Source organism: Aethalodelphis obliquidens, unplaced genomic scaffold, assembly GCF_003676395.1.
Source record: "Aethalodelphis obliquidens isolate GAN/ISIS:26980383/991018 unplaced genomic scaffold, ASM367639v1 scaffold20, whole genome shotgun sequence".
In the NCBI taxonomy this organism is placed as follows: domain Eukaryota; kingdom Metazoa; phylum Chordata; class Mammalia; order Artiodactyla; family Delphinidae; genus Aethalodelphis; species Aethalodelphis obliquidens.
This window is the reverse complement of record NW_020837964.1, coordinates 26,990,203-27,007,683: the sequence shown is the minus strand read 5'-3', so window position 1 is coordinate 27,007,683 and position 17,481 is coordinate 26,990,203. Positions and strand designations below refer to the sequence as shown.

Here is a 17,481-nt window from a genome sequence, read left to right as displayed (position 1 = left end):
GAAGTTACTACCATCCTCTCTAGAGCAAGGGTGTAAAACGCAAGTAATAGATTAATCCCCGCTGAGGAGGCTTGGGTAACTGGCAGAGCAGATGCTCAGAAGCGCTCAGACCCCTTACCAGTAAGCCATTTCCGTTGTATCTGTTCTAAGATAACAGCATCACTGAGAAGGGAATATAGTCTGGGGAAGGTGAGTACTAACTGATCTAAGGAGCAGCGCGTTCCTTATGTGACCGCCCAGCAAACAAAAACAGCATCGGACCCTGGGTCACATGTGCCGGAATTCCCACTTAGTCAAAAAAACAGTGTAGCTGCCCTCCCTTCCGCCGGAAAGATTTTCTATTCTTGAAATGTGGGAGACAAATTCCTGAGGGGAAAACCCAAACATTCAACAACCGTTTGCTTCTCCAACAAGGCTTCCCATATGTTGAAGCCCCACAGAAGAGTATTTTGTTCTTAAAAATAATAACAGGCGTGGGGCAGGTAGGGTTTTCTAGTGACGGTGGGAACTTCGGGGCACAAACACTGTGAAGTTTGTTAATTTCAAGACCAGCCCTGGGAGACAGAGAAGCTGACATCAGGGCAGGATCGCTGGCTGAGCTGCTAACTGAGAGCAACTGAGGCCACTACTGCAGACCAGTGTCTTGGCCTTCTTGCGGTGCAGGGACTCAGGGCTCACGGGGAGCAGGGGAGCGGGGGAGTGGGCGGGGCGGGGGGGGCGCACCTGCTGGGTTGTGGCGCACTAGCTACCGCCTGCCTATTCCTCCTCCTTCTCCCCCTCCTCTCCCTCCTCCCCCTCCCCCTCCCCCTCCCCCTTCTCCTCCCCCTCCTCCTTCTCCTCCCCCTCCTCCCCCTCCTCCCCCTCCCCCTCCTCCTCTTCCTCCTCCTCCTCCTTCTCCTCCTTCTCGGGGATCTCCACCAACAGAATCTGTTCCCCGGGATCCGGGCCTGGGCTCATGTGGACCCGCACCGAGTGCTCCTCGGGCCAGGCCGCACCCCCCTCTTCTCCCTCGGACCTCCCCTGGGATGCAGGTGGCGGAGAGCCTGGGGCCGGGGTCTCCGGGGCCGCGGGCTGTTTTGGGGTAGCTGATCCCGTCTCTCCCGCTGCGTCTTCCGAACTCTTGGCCTGGAATCCAGAAAAAGCGACTCGTGAGGCAGAGGGGTCTTGGACACTTCCCAGTTCCCTCCTTCTGGGACCCCTGGGACCCCTGAGGAGGAAGACAGCGCTCCGAAATCTAATAGCTGGAAGGTTGGGCGGAGCTGCGTCAGGGTTATGTGGTAGAAACAGTATATTATGGGGAAGTTGAAGGATTAAGAGCCCCGGTAGGATGTGGTGAAGCTCTTTGGGATATTTTATGTCTCTGTGGAGTTGCAGGGCCGGAAGCCTGAGTGAAGTTGCGAGTTCAAGGGCAGAGCCCCGTCAAGAGTCACTGAGCTATTGAGGGAAGAGAGGCTGTGACCAGGAGGGAGCGCCACCAAAACCTCTGCAGAGCTCAGCCAGCCTGCCCTGCCCGGTTAGCCGGGATGTGTACTCCCTGGTGAATGAGAAAAGCTCTAAGCAAATACTAAGGTAAAGGCTGATGAGGGCAGGAGCAGCTGTGGCCTGGCCCATTTCCCGGAAGGTCTCAAAGGTTGAGACACCGCCCCCCCCCACCGGTGGGAGAATGGGCTGGGTACCCCTGGCATTAGGCTGGGCTGGGTACCACTGGCATTAGGCTGGGCTGAGCCCCTGTGTCTGGAGACTTGGTGGGTACCTCCAACCTCCAGCCTGTGGGTTTCCCATGAATGGGGTTCCCGTGGGTAGAATTAGGGAATTGGGTGAAAACCCAAGCCTTGTGGATACCCACGGCCCCTCCTGCTCTCTCTGACGCCATCTCTGCATGGGAGGAAACTGGGGAGGGAGCAGCCCCCAGAGCAGGAGGCCCAGTGGTCTGTAGGGAGTTTAAAGTGAGAGCAGTCAGCGTGCTTATGAGGAATAGAGAAGTCAGAGGGTGCTGAAGGAGGGGAATTGGGTGGGGTGGGGGGAGCCAGGACACTCCTAGATCCCACGGCAGCTCTGGGGACCTGCTGCTCCCTCTGTCTCCACGCGCTTCTGCATGTTTCGGTGCACCTGTTCCCCCCACCCCCGCCCCGCCCATCCACTGTCAACTCTGACAACACGCTTCCAGGGCAGGATGCCCAGATGGTGCCCATTATGGGATCTTCTTGAAGCATCCTGCTGTGAATGGAGCCAGAAGGATCATGGCAAGTTTGATCAAGTGCTTCACTGTGTTTAACATGCTTTTATGAAAGTATCCAAGGTAACCTGCTTCATCTCTGCTACTCCATGTGACAGCCAGGAGTAATGTGGGCCCCAGAAGGTCCTGGAGGAGATTCCCCAGGACACAGGGCTGGCAGTGACAGAGTCAGGATTTGGACCTGTGTCTATAGGCTTCTGTTTAAGAGCTCCATGTACTCTGCCCTTCTGCCCTGGTTGTTCTAAAATTGCCTCTTATGAGAACGCTCATGCAAATTTAATTCACATCTCCAAGCTGCCTGGGTGAAGAGCTAACACTTAGAAGCAACAAATCCCATTTCAGATAAAACCTTTCACTGTACTGAGAACATTCTCAGAGGTCATGTTCACTCAGCCCCACACACAAGCCAGCACTAAAGACCCCAACTTGCCAGCTCGACCCTGCCCTTGACAGTTTGTGAGCCAGACAATCACACCTGTCCTCAATTTGGGGCCATCGGTGGATGCATCTGGAGAACGTACTGGAACCCTGGGTGACTTTGGTGTCATTCCCCAACTCCTGCTGTCAAATGACCTCTGGATCGGTCTCCTGGACCAGCCTGGATTGAGACTGAGTTCACCAGCCTCCTCTGATTTCTGTCATGTAGACTGCTGTCCCCTCCCTGCCACTGAGCTTCTGCCTAACCCCACCCCCCCCTTTCCCAGCAGCCTCCCTAAAGGACAGTCATGAACAACCATAAGTAGTGCAATCATCCTAATTGGCACTCTTGGCATTACTCACAGAAAAAAGTCCCAGAACTAAGTTAAAAATTCCGTTTAGACTTAGGGGGTGGGGACAGTTGGCACCATGCCTGTCACCTTGGATTTTCCTTTCAGATCTTTTAAATGGTCACAGACACAACATTAAATATGAGACCATCACTGTGGTCTGGGGAGGGACACTCCCTGCCCACACCCACTGCTCCTACCTCCGCAGCAGCAGCCGGATGTCCATCTGGGGGAATGTGCCCACCCCAATCCCCTCTCTCAGTCCAGGGATGGGCATATGAGCCAGTCCTCCCCAGAGCACCACACTGAATGGCTCAGGAACTGACATGTGACCCAATTCTGTCCAGTGACTATGAGCCCTGGGACTTTTTGCTGAAGCTACCGAGAAAGAGGTACTTTCTTTCTGTGGGAGTTCCTCAACCAGGAGGATGTGATCTTGGGGGATGTCCTCTTAAGCTCTTGGGGGACTGCCTGGGAATGGAACCATCCCCAAGGGAAGTGAAGGTGATAGAATGGCAGAACTCATCCTACCGGCATCATTTGAACTTTTAGATCCAGCCTTGCCTGAACTTTTCAATGACTTGCTCCTATAAATTCCCTGTTTTTTCAAGCTAATTTGAGCTTGCACTGTCACTTGCATTTCTGTCACTTAAAACCAAATGAATCCTGACTGATAGGAAGAAGTAAAAACAGTCCCTAAAAGGGAATGCGTGGGTCCCTAGGCCTTCTTCCTGGCACGCGGTTGAAATGGACCAGGTCTCCAACGGCATTACCTGTTCCAGCACCTGCTGCTGTCTTGCAGCCGCCTCCAGCGCAGCCAGCTCCTTGAGTCGCGCCCTGAGGTGGGCAAGCTTGCCATCTTTGGCCCCCTTGGCATCCATCTTTCCTGCTGCAGCCAGGGCGGCACTGAAGAGCTTGGGGGTGCCTGGCCGTGGAGGAAGGATGAGTACGCTCTGCTCCTTGGGTTTGTTGTCATTTCTCAGCATTCTCCTGAAAGAAAGCAGCGTCCACTAACATGACCAGCAAGCTCTGGGAGAGAATGAAGCCGCGTTGGTTCGGGCAGAGCCCTTGAGTTGAGTTGTGTGATGGTGTTTGTTTTGACTAACAGTTTCTGAGCTCCTTTTCTGAGCCCAGCACAGTGCTGTTTGAGGCATCACATCTCACTGAACAATCAGAACCACCATAATGTTGTGGGTCTTATTGCCTGTACGTTATAGATGAGGCTCAGAGGGGTTGAGTGGCTTTTCTGAGGTCACACAGGAAATGATGCAGGATACTTTAGTATATAGAATCAGAAATAGGATGTCCAGATGAAAAAGAGCCCGAGCTTTCTGCTTCTCCTTCTTTTGCTTCATTGTCATTTCACCAACATCACCATCACCAATGTGGACACAAGTGTCTGTATGTGTCAGGCTCTGTGCTCAGACCTTTACAGGCAGGCATTCTTTGGTGACCCCTGTGATCCCCCTTCCTGGTGTTCACACCTCTGTGTGACCCCCTCACCTTGAGGGTAGTGGGACATGTGACTTGCTTTCAACCAGTGGAATACAGCAAGGGAGATCAAATGTCATTTTTGTGAATGTGTCACATAGGATTGTGGTCTCTGTCTTACAAGGAGACTCTCCCTTGCTGGCTGTGATGAAGCAAGCGGCCATGTTGGGAGAGGCCTACATGGCAAGAACCTGAGGGCAGCCACTGGCCAATGACTAGCTAGGAACTGAAGCCCCCAGTCCCACAACCACAAGGAACTGAATTCAGTCAACAACTACGGGACCTTGGAAGCAGATCCTTCCCCAGTCGAGACTTGAGACGAGACCCAGCTCTGGCCCACATCCTGATTACTGCCTTCTAGTGGATGCATCTAAGCTGTCCCCAGACTTCTGACATGTAGAAACTTTGAGATAATAAATATGTGTGGGGCTTCCCATGGTGGCGCAGTGGTTGGGAGTCCGCCTGCTGATGCAGGGGACGCGGGTTCGTGCCCCGGTCCGGGAGGATCCTGCGTGCCGCAGAGCGGCTGGGCCCGTGGGCCGTGGCCGCTGGGCCTTCGTGTCCAGAGCCTGTGCTCCGCGGCGGGAGAGGCCACGACGGTGAGAGGCCCGCGTACCGAAAAAAATTTTTTTAAAAAATTAAATAAATAAATAAATAAATAAATAAATATGTGTGGTTTTAAGCCACTCAATTTGTGGTAACATTGTTACACAGCAATAGATAACTGATACGCACTTTAAGTCTCACAGTAATCCTTACAGGTAGGTCCTATTATTCTCCCTCATTTCAAATGAGGATGTGGACGTCCAGAGGGGCTGAGTAACTTTTCCAAGGCCACACAGCTAGGAAGTGGCAGAGCTGGAATTCAAACCCCTGCCTTTGACCCCAGCACCCCAAGTCTTAAGGATTACAAAGCAGTATCATGGTCATTATCTTCTCAGACGCTGACAACACTCCATGACCTGGAAAGGGCTGGGATTACCATACCTAGAAGGGTTGGGGAAACAGGCTCAGAATGGGAGGAGTGACACGCCCAAGGTTACAGGAAGTGGCAGAGACAGAATTACAACCCAGATCCAATGCAATATACAACCCTGCTTCTCTAAATAAGGAGAGAATTTTCCATCAAAGAGAGCCCCAGCCTTTATTAAGGAATTCTTCTCACTACAAATACATGATGAGTGGTTTGGCTCAAGAACAAATGAGTTTCGCCTGCAGTCTAGCAGGTCTAGACGACTAATTGGCAAATTCATTCATCAGGGTTCCGGCCAATCTTGTTTGTTTAAAAATGAGGCCATTACTGGCTGCTTATCTAATCAGAGGCAATGGATTTAAATTGTGCATATTGATATTAATTGCCCAAGACTTACATTTTTGAGCTGGGGCTCTCCCAGGAGACCACAAACATGATAATTTTCAGAGGCCTCTTCCAAGCCCAGCACTGTCACCTGTGTTATTTGAGTCCATAATTCACAGCACGGCAGTCCGTGGGAAGGCTCGGCGTGGTACTCAAATGACACGAAAGAACCATCTACAGGCCGTTTGCTGGTCGCTAATTATCTCTGTTTTGAAACACTGAGCTGACTTCTGGGACATTTCCAGATCAAGGAAATTTATCCTCATTTTCAGATGACATGAGTTTCACTCTAATTACTGTATAATTCACCCCCGGAAAGAGTGGCATGCAGGAGAACTTTTTGCCCCATTTCTTGGAGTGGCCAAGTCAGAGAGTGAAGTGTCTCACTTCTTTGGGGCCTCAGGTCCCCCATCTGTAAAGTGGGGAGCTTGGACAGAATCTCAGCAACTCAGACTTCCCCAGGCCCTGTGGTTCTCAGACCTATATCTCCTTGGATGGGCAGAGCTCATCTGTGATCCCCTGCCCCTCTCCTCAAGCTTGCCTGTCCAGAGAAGCAGCCTCTGATGAACCGTGCCACGGCCCACTGTGTGCAGCACGGCCCGCCAGCCCCTCCTCCTTCCTCTGGCTGCCTCACCCCAGCACACCGCAGGCATGGCCAGGAGCAAGGCCTCTGCGGGATCCCGGCTGACTTGCTAAACCCACACCTAACCCAGCCGGAGGAATGGGATGACAGCTATGAGTGTGTCTTTTCTGAGCCATGTTCCTCTTGCAGGGGGCAGGAAGGCAGGGGGAGGGGAACCCGGTACCTATTCTCAGACACGAGCAGTCAGTTCTCATTATCCGCGGTAGTTAAGTTCTGTAAAGTGTCTGCAGACACGGAATTAGTGACTACTGAGCCATGGCTTCTGGGGGAAATACAGGATTCGGTTACGGTGAGCCTCTCCACACGTTTTCATCAACTGTTCATTACATAATCTTGTCTTGTGTGTGTTTCTGTTTAAAGACATCTTATTTAATATACATCATTGATTTGTTTACAATGAACGCGTGGCTCTCTAACTCAGGCCTGCGTGGGGACACGAGATAGCGCTTCAGCACTACACCTGGGGCCATTTCAACAGCAAAATCACCAACAAAAATCACAAAAATGTGAAAAACATGCTACATGATGGACCACACAAAGACACCTGTTTACAATATGAGCTGAAACAATAAGGCAGACCGTCACCTTCTTCAACTTTAGCTGGGAACGTGCGCTGTAGGTGACTCAAATTTTCGCCTCTGGGCACACGTCTGCGAGTGTCTGCATAAGCCTTTGAGTATTGATTCGGGGATTACAAATAAATTTAGTGAGTAGGCGAATTGCAAGTATGGAATCTGTGAATAATGGGGATTGACTGTGCATCCTTGTCCCTTGGGACAGTAGGGGGACGTGGATAGACTTGGGGGAAAGATCACGTACACCAGCCACTGGAAGGGCCCCATGGCTTCTCTAAGAACAGCCAGGTAAGATGAATTACAGGGCAGCTTCCTTCCCTGAGAGACCCCAACGCCTTGTCTATATTATGCTTTAAGGTCAACACTGCATCCACTCACCAGGGAGCTGCCAAAGGGATTCTGTAAAAACTTAAGTCACAGAAAGTCACTCCTCAGTGTAAAACCCTGCATAGCTCCCATCTCCCTCAGAGCAAAAGCTAAAGCCATTGTGAGGCTTCCCCTACAAGGCCCTACCCAATCTCACCCCCTACACTGCTCCCATCCCATATCAAGCTACATTCATTTTCTTGTTGGTCTCCATGTAACACTGAGTCTGTGCCTCCTTGGGACCTTTGCACATGCTGTTCCCTCTGCCTGGAATGCTTTTCCCTGCAGGCAGTTCCCCAGCTCACTCCTTCACTCTGGCAGGTCTCAGTTGAAGTGCCACACCCTGAGAATAACTTTTCCTGACCAACTTATCTCACGTAGCTCCCTCCATCACCTCTATCTCTTCATGTGGCTTTATGTTTCCTTATGGCCTTTATCCCCAGCTGACACATCACATAGTCATTCCTTTCTCCGTTGTTGGCTTCCGGACTAGAATGTAAGCTTTGTTTCCTCCCTCCTGTGTCCCCAGGGCCTCGAACTATCAGCTCAATAAATTATTGTGCTGTATGAATGGACATGGTGAGTTTGTTCCCTTTATGATGACCACTCTCTGTACAGATTATTTATGGTGACTGAAGTGGAAAATATGAATATGTGATAAAAGGCAAGGGAGGAAATACCAGATAGGTGGATTAAAAAGGCTTTATCCCATGGGAAAATTATAGAGAGAATTTAATGGATAAAGAGGAACAATTATTATTATTAACATGTATTGAGCTCTCCTGTGTGCCAGGCCCCCTGCTAGAGACATTCGCATACACTATTTTATTTAATCGTCTCCACAACAAAGTGATTACCCTTATATTACAATGGAGAAACTGAGACCAGAAAAGTAAAGTAACTTTTCCTAGGTCACACAGCCAGTACTGCACATGGACAGGACTTGGGCCCTATCAGCCTCCCAAGCCTATTGTGCATTTTCTACCACATCGTGCTGCTTCCATCACTCAATTGAAAACCTGATCTTAAGTGTTTGAAAGCAAAAAACTGCTTTTCTTAAAAATTACCTTTTCCAGGGAATTCCCTAGGGGTCTAGTGGTTAGGATTCCAGGCTTTCACTGCTGGGGGCCCAAGTTCAATCCCTGGTTGGGGAACTAAGATCCCACAAACTGTGTGGCATGGCCAAAAAAAAAAAAAAAAATTACCTATTCCCCAACAATACAAAATACAGATGCACAAAGTTATTCATTGCAGTACTATTTATAATTGCAAAATATTGGAAATAGCCTAAATACAGTTGTTAAAAGGAATGAGGAAGCTGTCTGTGGACTCAGTGAATGTTTTCTGGGATTTCTCGTCAAGTGAAAAAAAGTCAAGTGCAAAAGAGAATCTGCAGTGTGCTATCCTTTGTGTAAGACAGAAAGGGAAATAAGCAAATATTCTCAGATCTGCCTATTTTTGCAAAAGGAAACACAAGAAGAAAAAAGCAGAAACTAAGGTGATTAGATTCCTGTAAGGGGTGGGTGGCAACAGGTGCAGGGAGTTGGGACCCTGAATGCACTGTTTTGTAGCCTTCTTCCATGTTCATGTTCTACATATTCAAAACACAAAAAATCAACAAGGGTCAGTGTGGGGGAACCCTGAAATGGAACGCAAACTGAAACATGTGAGCCTAGCTGTATTTCAAATGAACAGAAAAACCACAGTAAAGGGAGGAAGACAGAGAACCAATCCAGGTAACCCTGAACACAACACCTACATCATGGGTCCTCAAGCTAAAGACAGAAAGAACTGCTCTCTGCTTAGAAGGCTTTCTTCTTTCCAGTAGGTATGAAATAGGGATTCTGGTGCTACTTTCTCTACATTGTAGGACTGAACAAATGAATCAATGTAGTGAGGATAAAGGGAGTCAAATTTCTCAGTGTTGGAGAAGGAATTTACAAATATAGAAAAGGAGATCAGAATGAACTCTGTGATGCTGGATCGAAATTGTTAGATAGGTAGAAGTAGAGACAGAGATATACAGAGATATAGATAGACACAGACAAAAAAATAGATGTTGAAATATATGTATGTGCATATATGTATGTGTGTGTATATATATATATATATATTTGCATTTATACATACAGGTGTATATGTATATGTATTTCCCAGCTCTGTCCACTGTGGAGGCCTAGTAACACCCCAGTAGCAATGAGAGCACTTAGTACTCATATCTTGGTTTCTAAAAACCATTCCCCTCTAAAAGGAATCAAGCCTCCTTGGAGAAATGGCCATTTCCAGGGATGCAGCAGGGAAAGTATAAGATGAATCTACGGCATCTTAGTGTGTCTATAAGCAAAAAAGTGCTAAGATATAACAGGGATGTAACAAAAGTTCACTATATTCAGCCTAAAGAGGTGTCCAGTGGCCAATGTGGAACAATTTGAGCGTGAAAATGATTGTAACAGGATGTTCATGGAATACAGCAAATCCATACCATTATAAATAGATAAATGAAAAATCAAATAAATGGGAAAGAAAAGAAAGTTCTTCCTCACAGTACATTGCTAGCTAATAAATGTAGAAAGCATGACAGAGTTAGAAAATCACCGTTTTGCAACCACCATGGCGATCATTGCAAGGAACCTTCAGTGGAGGCTGAAAGTAGTGAGGTAAAGTGAGATAAGGAACAGGAAATCTACATCATCTCAAGGTGACTCACCACTCATTACTTATTAATTTCAAAGGGAAAAATAGTAACTTGAGAGTGTGGAAACTTTAACCAAGTGATCAGAGTAAAAAAATCATCAGAATAGGGAGAAAGCAGCCTCTCAATACACTGTACCGAGAAGGACACAACATCACTTCTGAGTAATTCCTGCCCCAAATGCAGAACCTGAAGGTAATGATGAGAAAACATATAAACTTAAATGGAGGGACATTCTACAGAATAACTGGCCTGTCCTCTTCAGAGAAGTCAAAATCCCTGAAGATAGGAAAAGGTGAGGAACTTTGATCCCAGATCAAAGGAGACTCAAATGGCAACATCATGCAGTGGGGGATCCAGGAATGGAAAAGAAGAAAAGCAAAGCTATAAAAGACACTATTGGGACGACTCACAACATTTGACTATGGATTAGGGATAAGTATTGCTTCAATACTGAATTTCGTGATTTTCAGAAAGGTACTACAGTTATGTAAAAGAAAGTCTGAGTCCTTAGGAAATGCACACTAAAGTATATACGGATTTCTTTTACTAAAAAAAAAATGTACCTGGCCTTCTTCCGGAGCAACTTCTGAGACTCCGGATAATGCACCAAAATGTCGTTCAGGTCCTTCTTATCCAGAATGAAGAGGTTGGTAAACCCGTGGGCGATCACGTTAGCCGTGCGCCGGTTCCCGCCCCCAACAGCCAGCAAGCTGGGGCAGAGAGGGGAGGGAGGTGAGACCCTCAGGAGGCTGCAGTTCTGATCACACTTAGCATCTTCACTTTCACCCCTGCCTAGAGCATCACGATGGCCTCACACGGGTGACAGCTGGGCCCACCTTGCATATGTCAGCAGGTGCCAGTGCTGTATGCATAGCGGTTTCCTCAGACCCACCGAAGGGCCCTTGAGGACATAGTCCCACCCACTGGCCATCCCTCCCTTCCCCAGCCTTTGCTGAGGTCCCCCTGTTTCACCCCGTTCTGACCTTATTTCTCCAAACACAGATCCAGCTTTCAGCGTCACCAGCACGGACTTCCCATCCGGGCCACCCAAGACCTGCACCTGCCCCGCCTGGATGATGTACATCTCCCGGCCTATCTCCCCCTGAAACAGAGAAGGGGGCGAGTCCCTCTGTCATCACCAAAAGCAACCACAGAAGCAGCAGGGCTGGGCCCAGGCGCTGGTGGCACAGTGCAGAGGAACCTGGGCTGGGATCGAGCCCTCCTACCGACTTGGTATGTGGTGTAGAGATAGTCACTTCCCCTCCGGGCTCTCAGTCTCCCCACCTGTAGATTGCAGGATTATGGTGGGGAGTTAGTGGTGTGATGGAAAATGCTAGATAACGAGGCCCAGGTGTAGTGGTATTCGGTAAATTTCCAATTATACGCACCCATGGAGGGCCCAGAGGCATGGCAAAGCTCACAGTGGTTCACACAATCAGCTGATACCTGCGCCTCCCCCATATCCTATCAGGAGCTCAGCGGCATTTGCTTACTGAAATAGGAACGGTAACAGCTTTAATAGGAATGTCCACCATTACCTAACGCCTCTCTGTGCCAGGCGCTGCTCTGAGTGCTTTATGTGACCGAGCCTGCTTAGTCCTCAACAGCCCTCTGCGGTAGGAACTCTGCCCAAGGTCACAAAGTTAAGCAAAGCCGAGCCGGGATTTGAAAACAGGCAGTCTGGTTCCAGAACCTCCATTCATATGTTGAAATCCTAACTGCCCCCCCCACCCCCGCCCCCGCTCCTCAGAATGTAACCTTATTTGGAAATAGGGTCATTACAGATGTAATTAGTTAAAAGAAGATGAGATCATACCGCAGTTGGGTGAGCCCCTAATCCAATAGGATGGGTGTCCTTATAAACGACCTTCGGGCACAGAGACAGGCATAGAGGGAAGACAGTGTGAAGAGGCACAGGGAGAAGGCAGTCATCTACAAGCCAGGAGAGAAGCCGGGAGCAGATCCTTTGCTCACCGTCCTCAGAAGGAACCTACCCCACCGACACTTGGATCTCGGACTTCTAGCCTCCAGAATTGTGAGACAATACAGTTCTGTCATTTAAGCCATTCCATTTGTGGTACTTTGTTGTGGCAGCCCTAGCAGACTGATACAACGGTCTTAATCACAAATGAAACCAAATGAACGAATGAATGAATAGCTTTGCTTCGGACTAGAATCAGAAATACCCAGTCTGCCAGCACCTTCCAATCCTCACGCCTTCATAGACCGGTGCCCTGGCCTGATACCTATCGGCCACACATGGTGTGTGTACAGGGAGAGTGACCAAAGACTGGTAAGTGGCTTGTGCTTTTGATTCATTTGACAAATATTCCCTGGGCATCTCACACATGCATGGCCTTCTTAACAAAAAGGAAGAAAGTCTCGTTCCCCTGTTTCAGTGTCCAATTTGACATGGGGCTGAAGTGTGAGGGGCTGCAGAGCTCACCCTCATCTCACTGACCCGCCCAGGGGTGGTCCTGGGGTGGCCTCGGGTTGTCTCAGCGAGATTGTCACAGCGCCAAACCTGTCAGCAGAGGGCGCCATTTACACACGTTCACCAAGTGTTCACTTCAGCTTCCACGGCAAACTTCCCAACAATCTGATTCATTTTTCCTCATCAGAGGTAAAGTCTGCAGCACCCACAAGGATATTAGCAACAGCAATGGCACCGACTCTGTGCCAGCCATGGTGCCAAACTCCCTATGCATATCTTCTTCAATTCTCACAATCACCCCATGAGGGAGATACTATCAATATCCCTACTTACCCATGAAAAGAGTCAGGCTCAGAGAGGGCAAGCCACTTCCCCAAGGCTGCACAGCTAGGAAGTGGCTCCAATGTCAGACAAATCCTTCTATTGTTCCCAAACTTCTCTTGGCCGCTAAGGCTGCAGCTTTAAATTCTCAGCCATACCCTTGTCCCCATTCCCCCAGCTCTTTGCTTCCAGAAACTTCACTGTTATGCAGCATACAGCTTGGAGATGGGGCCCTTCTGGGGCTGGGGGTTCCTGAGTTTCACAGGGGGTTCTTGGGCAATATTTTCACCCCTGTATACACACTAAGCTCCTCCACCCTGACCACTCACTCACCAAGTGAGCTCGGTCTCACCTCGAATCCCAAAAAATGGGAGCAGAAGGGGCCTTAGACACTGTCTGGCCCTGGCATTCAAACCCAAATGAGTCCCAGGATCAGGTGGATGATGTCAAGGAGAGGAGGGAGCCTGTGGGGCAGTGGAGAGGTGGGACCTGTGGCGTCAGGAGAGGACGACATCCCCTTCAGGGCCAGCCCCTTCTCCACTCCTCATGATTCTGGCTGTTTGGGAAAGTGGGGCTCAATGCTAGCCGATTTTCTGTTTTCAGCCAGAAATCTGGATTTTTATGTGAAAACTTCCAGTTTTTTTTGGCAATGCTGCGCACTTTGCAGGATCCTAGTTCCCTAACCAAGGACTGAACCCAGGTCACGGCAGTGAAAGCACCAAGTCCTAACCACTGGACCTCCAGGGAATTCCCGAAACCTTCCAACTTTTAAAGGCTGGAGACTAATTCAAATTTTTATTTTTAGATTAGTCCAAAAAAAAAGATGGAAAAAAAAACCCCATGAAACATCTGTGGGCTGGCTCCTATGCAAGAACCATTACTTTGCAACCTCTGACCTATCCTACCCCTCCTCCAGCCCCATTTTCCTGACAGGAAGACCAAGACCCTGGAAGCAGGTCCATCTACACAGTCAAGACCCTGCCCCTCTCTATGCTCCTCACTTTCCTCTTCTATAAAGTGGGGCTCCTTGTCCTGGCCCCCATGGCCCCAGGAAGAGGGAGCAAGGCCTGAGGCACATCTGAGTTCAGTGCCTAGAGCTGGACAGAGCCTCCTTGTGCCAAACAAGCCAGGAGCCCTGGGGTCAGCTCACCACCCTCCTCCCCTCCTGGCAATTCCGCTCGCCCCGCTGTGCCTTCATAGGCCCCCACTCCAGCCCAGCTGCGACAGGCAGTGGCTGTGAATCCCAGACCGCCTTGAGGCTGCCCTGGGCCACTCACCTTCTTGCACACGTAGTCGTTGGGCAGGTAGACAACAGAACGAAGTCTCTTCAGCATGTCGAAGATCATCTGCCGGTCACAGCCCTGGCCCCAAGAGGACGGGAAAGGAGCCGTTTAGAGGAAGGTGTGGGCTCTGGACCTTCCAGAGTCTTGAGGGTGGGGACACTGGGTGGGCCATACCTGGAAGAGTGCCACTTTGCTGACGATGTTATAGTTCACATCGATGGCGAGGTCCAGCCGCATCTTATCTGGAAGCTGCACCATCAGCTCTGACTCGTCTGCAAATGAGACCCTGCAAGGTTCAGAGGCACAGCCGGGCCCCTCCTTCACACACACAGGGCCCGTCCACACCACACTGGTGGGGACCCGAGGCACACCATTCCTCTACCACCTGGAACCACTCTAGATTGGGAGGGTATCCTCTCTGCCTCCAGGCCTTTGCCAATGCCGTTCCCTCTGCTGGGAACAACCCCCTTCACCTTCCTGGCTAACCCTACTCATTCTGCAGAACCCAGCACTCATGTCACCTCCTCCAGGAAGCCTTCCCTTGACATCCTCCCACCTAGCTATTACATTATCAGTCCCTGTGCCATAGCACATATCACACCCTTTACTGCAATTGTTTGCCAATGATCTGTCTTCTCCACTCACGTTATAAGAACAACACTAGCAAGAAATGAAGTATTTGGAGCACTTACTATGTGCCAGGCAGTTTTACAGAGTGCTTTACCAAGATGATTTCATTAAAACCTCCCAGCAGCTCAAGAGGTGCCCACTATAACCCACTTTACAGACAAGGACAGGGAGACTCCGGAGGGCAGTGACTTGCCCATGTCCATGCAGCCCAGGGGAATGGAATCAGGACCCCACCCAGGCCCTGTGACTTCAGAACCTATGCTGGGAGAGTAGTATGTCTGCCCACCATGGGGTCTATGGTGTGCAGCTGAGAGCCTGGCACAGAGTGAAGGTGGTAACTGGAGACAGAAATGTACCATGGGGCCCCAGCCCCGTGCTCTGTCCACTGCACCACAATTAGCTTAGGGCTCAAGTGCTGGGTCTGTGCAACCCTGGGCAGGTCAGAGCCCTCTCTGGTCCTCAACATGTGCCCCTGTGAAAAGTCACAAGGCTGTCACTAGAACAGAATGAGGCAGTGGAAATGAACATGCCTTGGAAACTGTAGTCATGTGCTTTGTCCACAGACTTGCCAACACCCCCAACTCAGGAGACCGTGGGCCTCGAGTGTGGCTTCTTTGAGAACAGAGTGAACCCCACAGAAGCAGTGGGGGGCCCTTTCATTTTTCTGAGGGCCTTGGGAGACTCTAGGCACAGTGCCAGTGGTCCATAAGCTTTTCAGAGCCCTCCAAAACGATGTCTAGGCTCTGAAAACAAAATTACTAGCTCCCCAAAATAAAAAGGAAACAGGAAAAAAATAAAGTCAATTAACATGTTATTAACCTATTCAAATTTCACTAAGGATTCCATTTAGAATCTGTGAAAACTTCACTATATTTGGAAAGTTTACAGGTAAGATTCTCCCACTTTGCAAGAATAACGGAGCACACCTCATCATTGACAAGAAAGCAGAAACAGCAGTGAATGAAAATGCATTGTTTTAGCCAATTTCAGAAGCAAAGTATAACATCAAAAATTTTTTTTAAATATATTGTAATAAACTCTAATGGAAAATAATCTGAAAAAGAATTTTTTAAAATTTACAAAATAAGTATTATATGTATGGATGTATATGAAGAGGAAGAGAGGAGAGAGAAACAGAGACAGACAGAGTCTTCCCTCCTGGTTCCAACTGTACTTCCATCTTCGAATGGAGATGCATTTCAAGGTGGGGGGCGGCATTCGGAAGACAAGCCCTTCATGTCTTCAGGGGTCTCCTGATGGCTTAACTTGGGCACCGCCCAAGGCCTCCCCAGGCCGCTCTCACTTAAATGTTGGGGCCAAGAGAGGCCCCCATGCTCGGGGCCTCAGGGACACGGGATGAGGCCAGGGCCCAGGAAGGCAGGGCACCGGGTCGGGCTGGGGGAGCTGGCGACAGCTGGGTTGGGGCGGGGAGGGGAGTGGGGAGGGGGCGTGGTCTTACCCAGCATGCCTTGGGAGTGCCAGGTGTACTCATACCAGGTCTTGACCCGGTTCTGCACGGACCTGGGGATCTTGTAGAAGTTCATGTACTTCACTGTGCTGTCCATACAGCTGCGGTAGTAGGTCTCTCCCGCAGTAGCGGCCCCCACCACGTCTCTCATCTGGGGGTAAGGAGGGTGGTCAGGGGAGCCGCTGGGTCAGAGCGGGGCCGGGCTCTGGGGACGTGTGTTGTGGGCACATTTACTTAGCACAGGCCAGGGGTACGTGCCTGTGGGCCTGGGGGGAGATCAGGAGAGAGGGAATCCCATGTCCACACACAGGTTTTCCGACGATGCTGCACGTGGAGGAGCGAGGCTGCTAGCCCCCTCCCGTGGCCTCAGGTCTCTGGGGCCACACAAGGAGGGAAGGCCTCCCTGGGCTGGGCTGATTCTGGTACAACGTGGCCCCTTGGTGCCAGAGGTCACTTTGACACCACGCGCCACCCTCCCGCCCCGAGGAAATATGAACCAGGAGTGCTGCTCCTTGGAGCAGAGCCCCTCAAAGGTAACTCTGAGGACCCCTGGTGGTTGCCTCAGGCACTGACTACAGTATGAGCCGCACCCCCAGTACATTAGAATCCACCGGGGACTTCTCTCCAAGGGAACAGCCCAAATCCTCAGCCCCTGCAGAAAGCCATTCAGCCCAACTCTCCAGCTGTCCCAAAGGACTGACATTTCAAATGGGAAGCAACCTCAGAGAGGAAATGGGACCTACACCTCCATCACCACCCCTTCACTCAGCGGGTCCCAGAGCTCCAGGCTCCCAACTCTCGGCCCAGTGCTGTTCCTGGGCCTAGTCTGAAAGGAACGGGCACAGATGGTGATGCTTCTGGCAGCAGCAAGAGGGCAAAGGGCCCTGCAGGCAGGTGGTTTGGAACAGACTAGTGACCCAGCTACCTGTCCGATCATCACGGAGAAAGCGAAGACACCTGTGAAATAGTTCAGACCCTGGAAGACAATTTCAAAGAGCGTCCTGGGGTCGGGCAGGCCGCCGATGGTGATGAGGGTCTTCACAGCCCAGTAGTAACAGCGAATGTAACTAGGGAGAGAAGAGGAAGGGGACCTCAGTCATCACAGGCCCCGCCCTGTGGATCCTGGGCAGCCTGGCGTGGATACGTGTACACTGTACAAAAGAGAAAAAGCTTTACAGCTCATAAGTGCAAACAAACAAACAAAACCAAAAAAAA

The 17,481-nt window shown here is 50.1% G+C and overlaps 1 protein-coding gene across 1 annotated transcript in view; it reads right to left on the bottom strand.

Annotated features, from left to right (window-relative positions):
- Window positions 1-825: 825 nt before the first annotated feature.
- CNGB1 (cyclic nucleotide gated channel subunit beta 1) overlaps window positions 826-17,481 on the bottom strand; it is a gene marked incomplete at its 3' end in the record, with an annotated part of 64,110 nt that continues 47,454 nt past the window's right edge. Inside the window, exons 24-31 of the mRNA XM_027119932.1 lie at window positions 17,192-17,333; window positions 16,258-16,417; window positions 14,343-14,440; window positions 14,163-14,246; window positions 11,114-11,232; window positions 10,694-10,840; window positions 3,777-3,993; window positions 826-1,125 (exon numbers count right to left, since the gene is read on the bottom strand). Coding sequence (XP_026975733.1) covers window positions 826-1,125; window positions 3,777-3,993; window positions 10,694-10,840; window positions 11,114-11,232; window positions 14,163-14,246; window positions 14,343-14,440; window positions 16,258-16,417; window positions 17,192-17,333 — 1,267 coding nt within the window. The remainder of the gene's footprint in view (window positions 1,126-3,776; window positions 3,994-10,693; window positions 10,841-11,113; window positions 11,233-14,162; window positions 14,247-14,342; window positions 14,441-16,257; window positions 16,418-17,191; window positions 17,334-17,481) is intronic.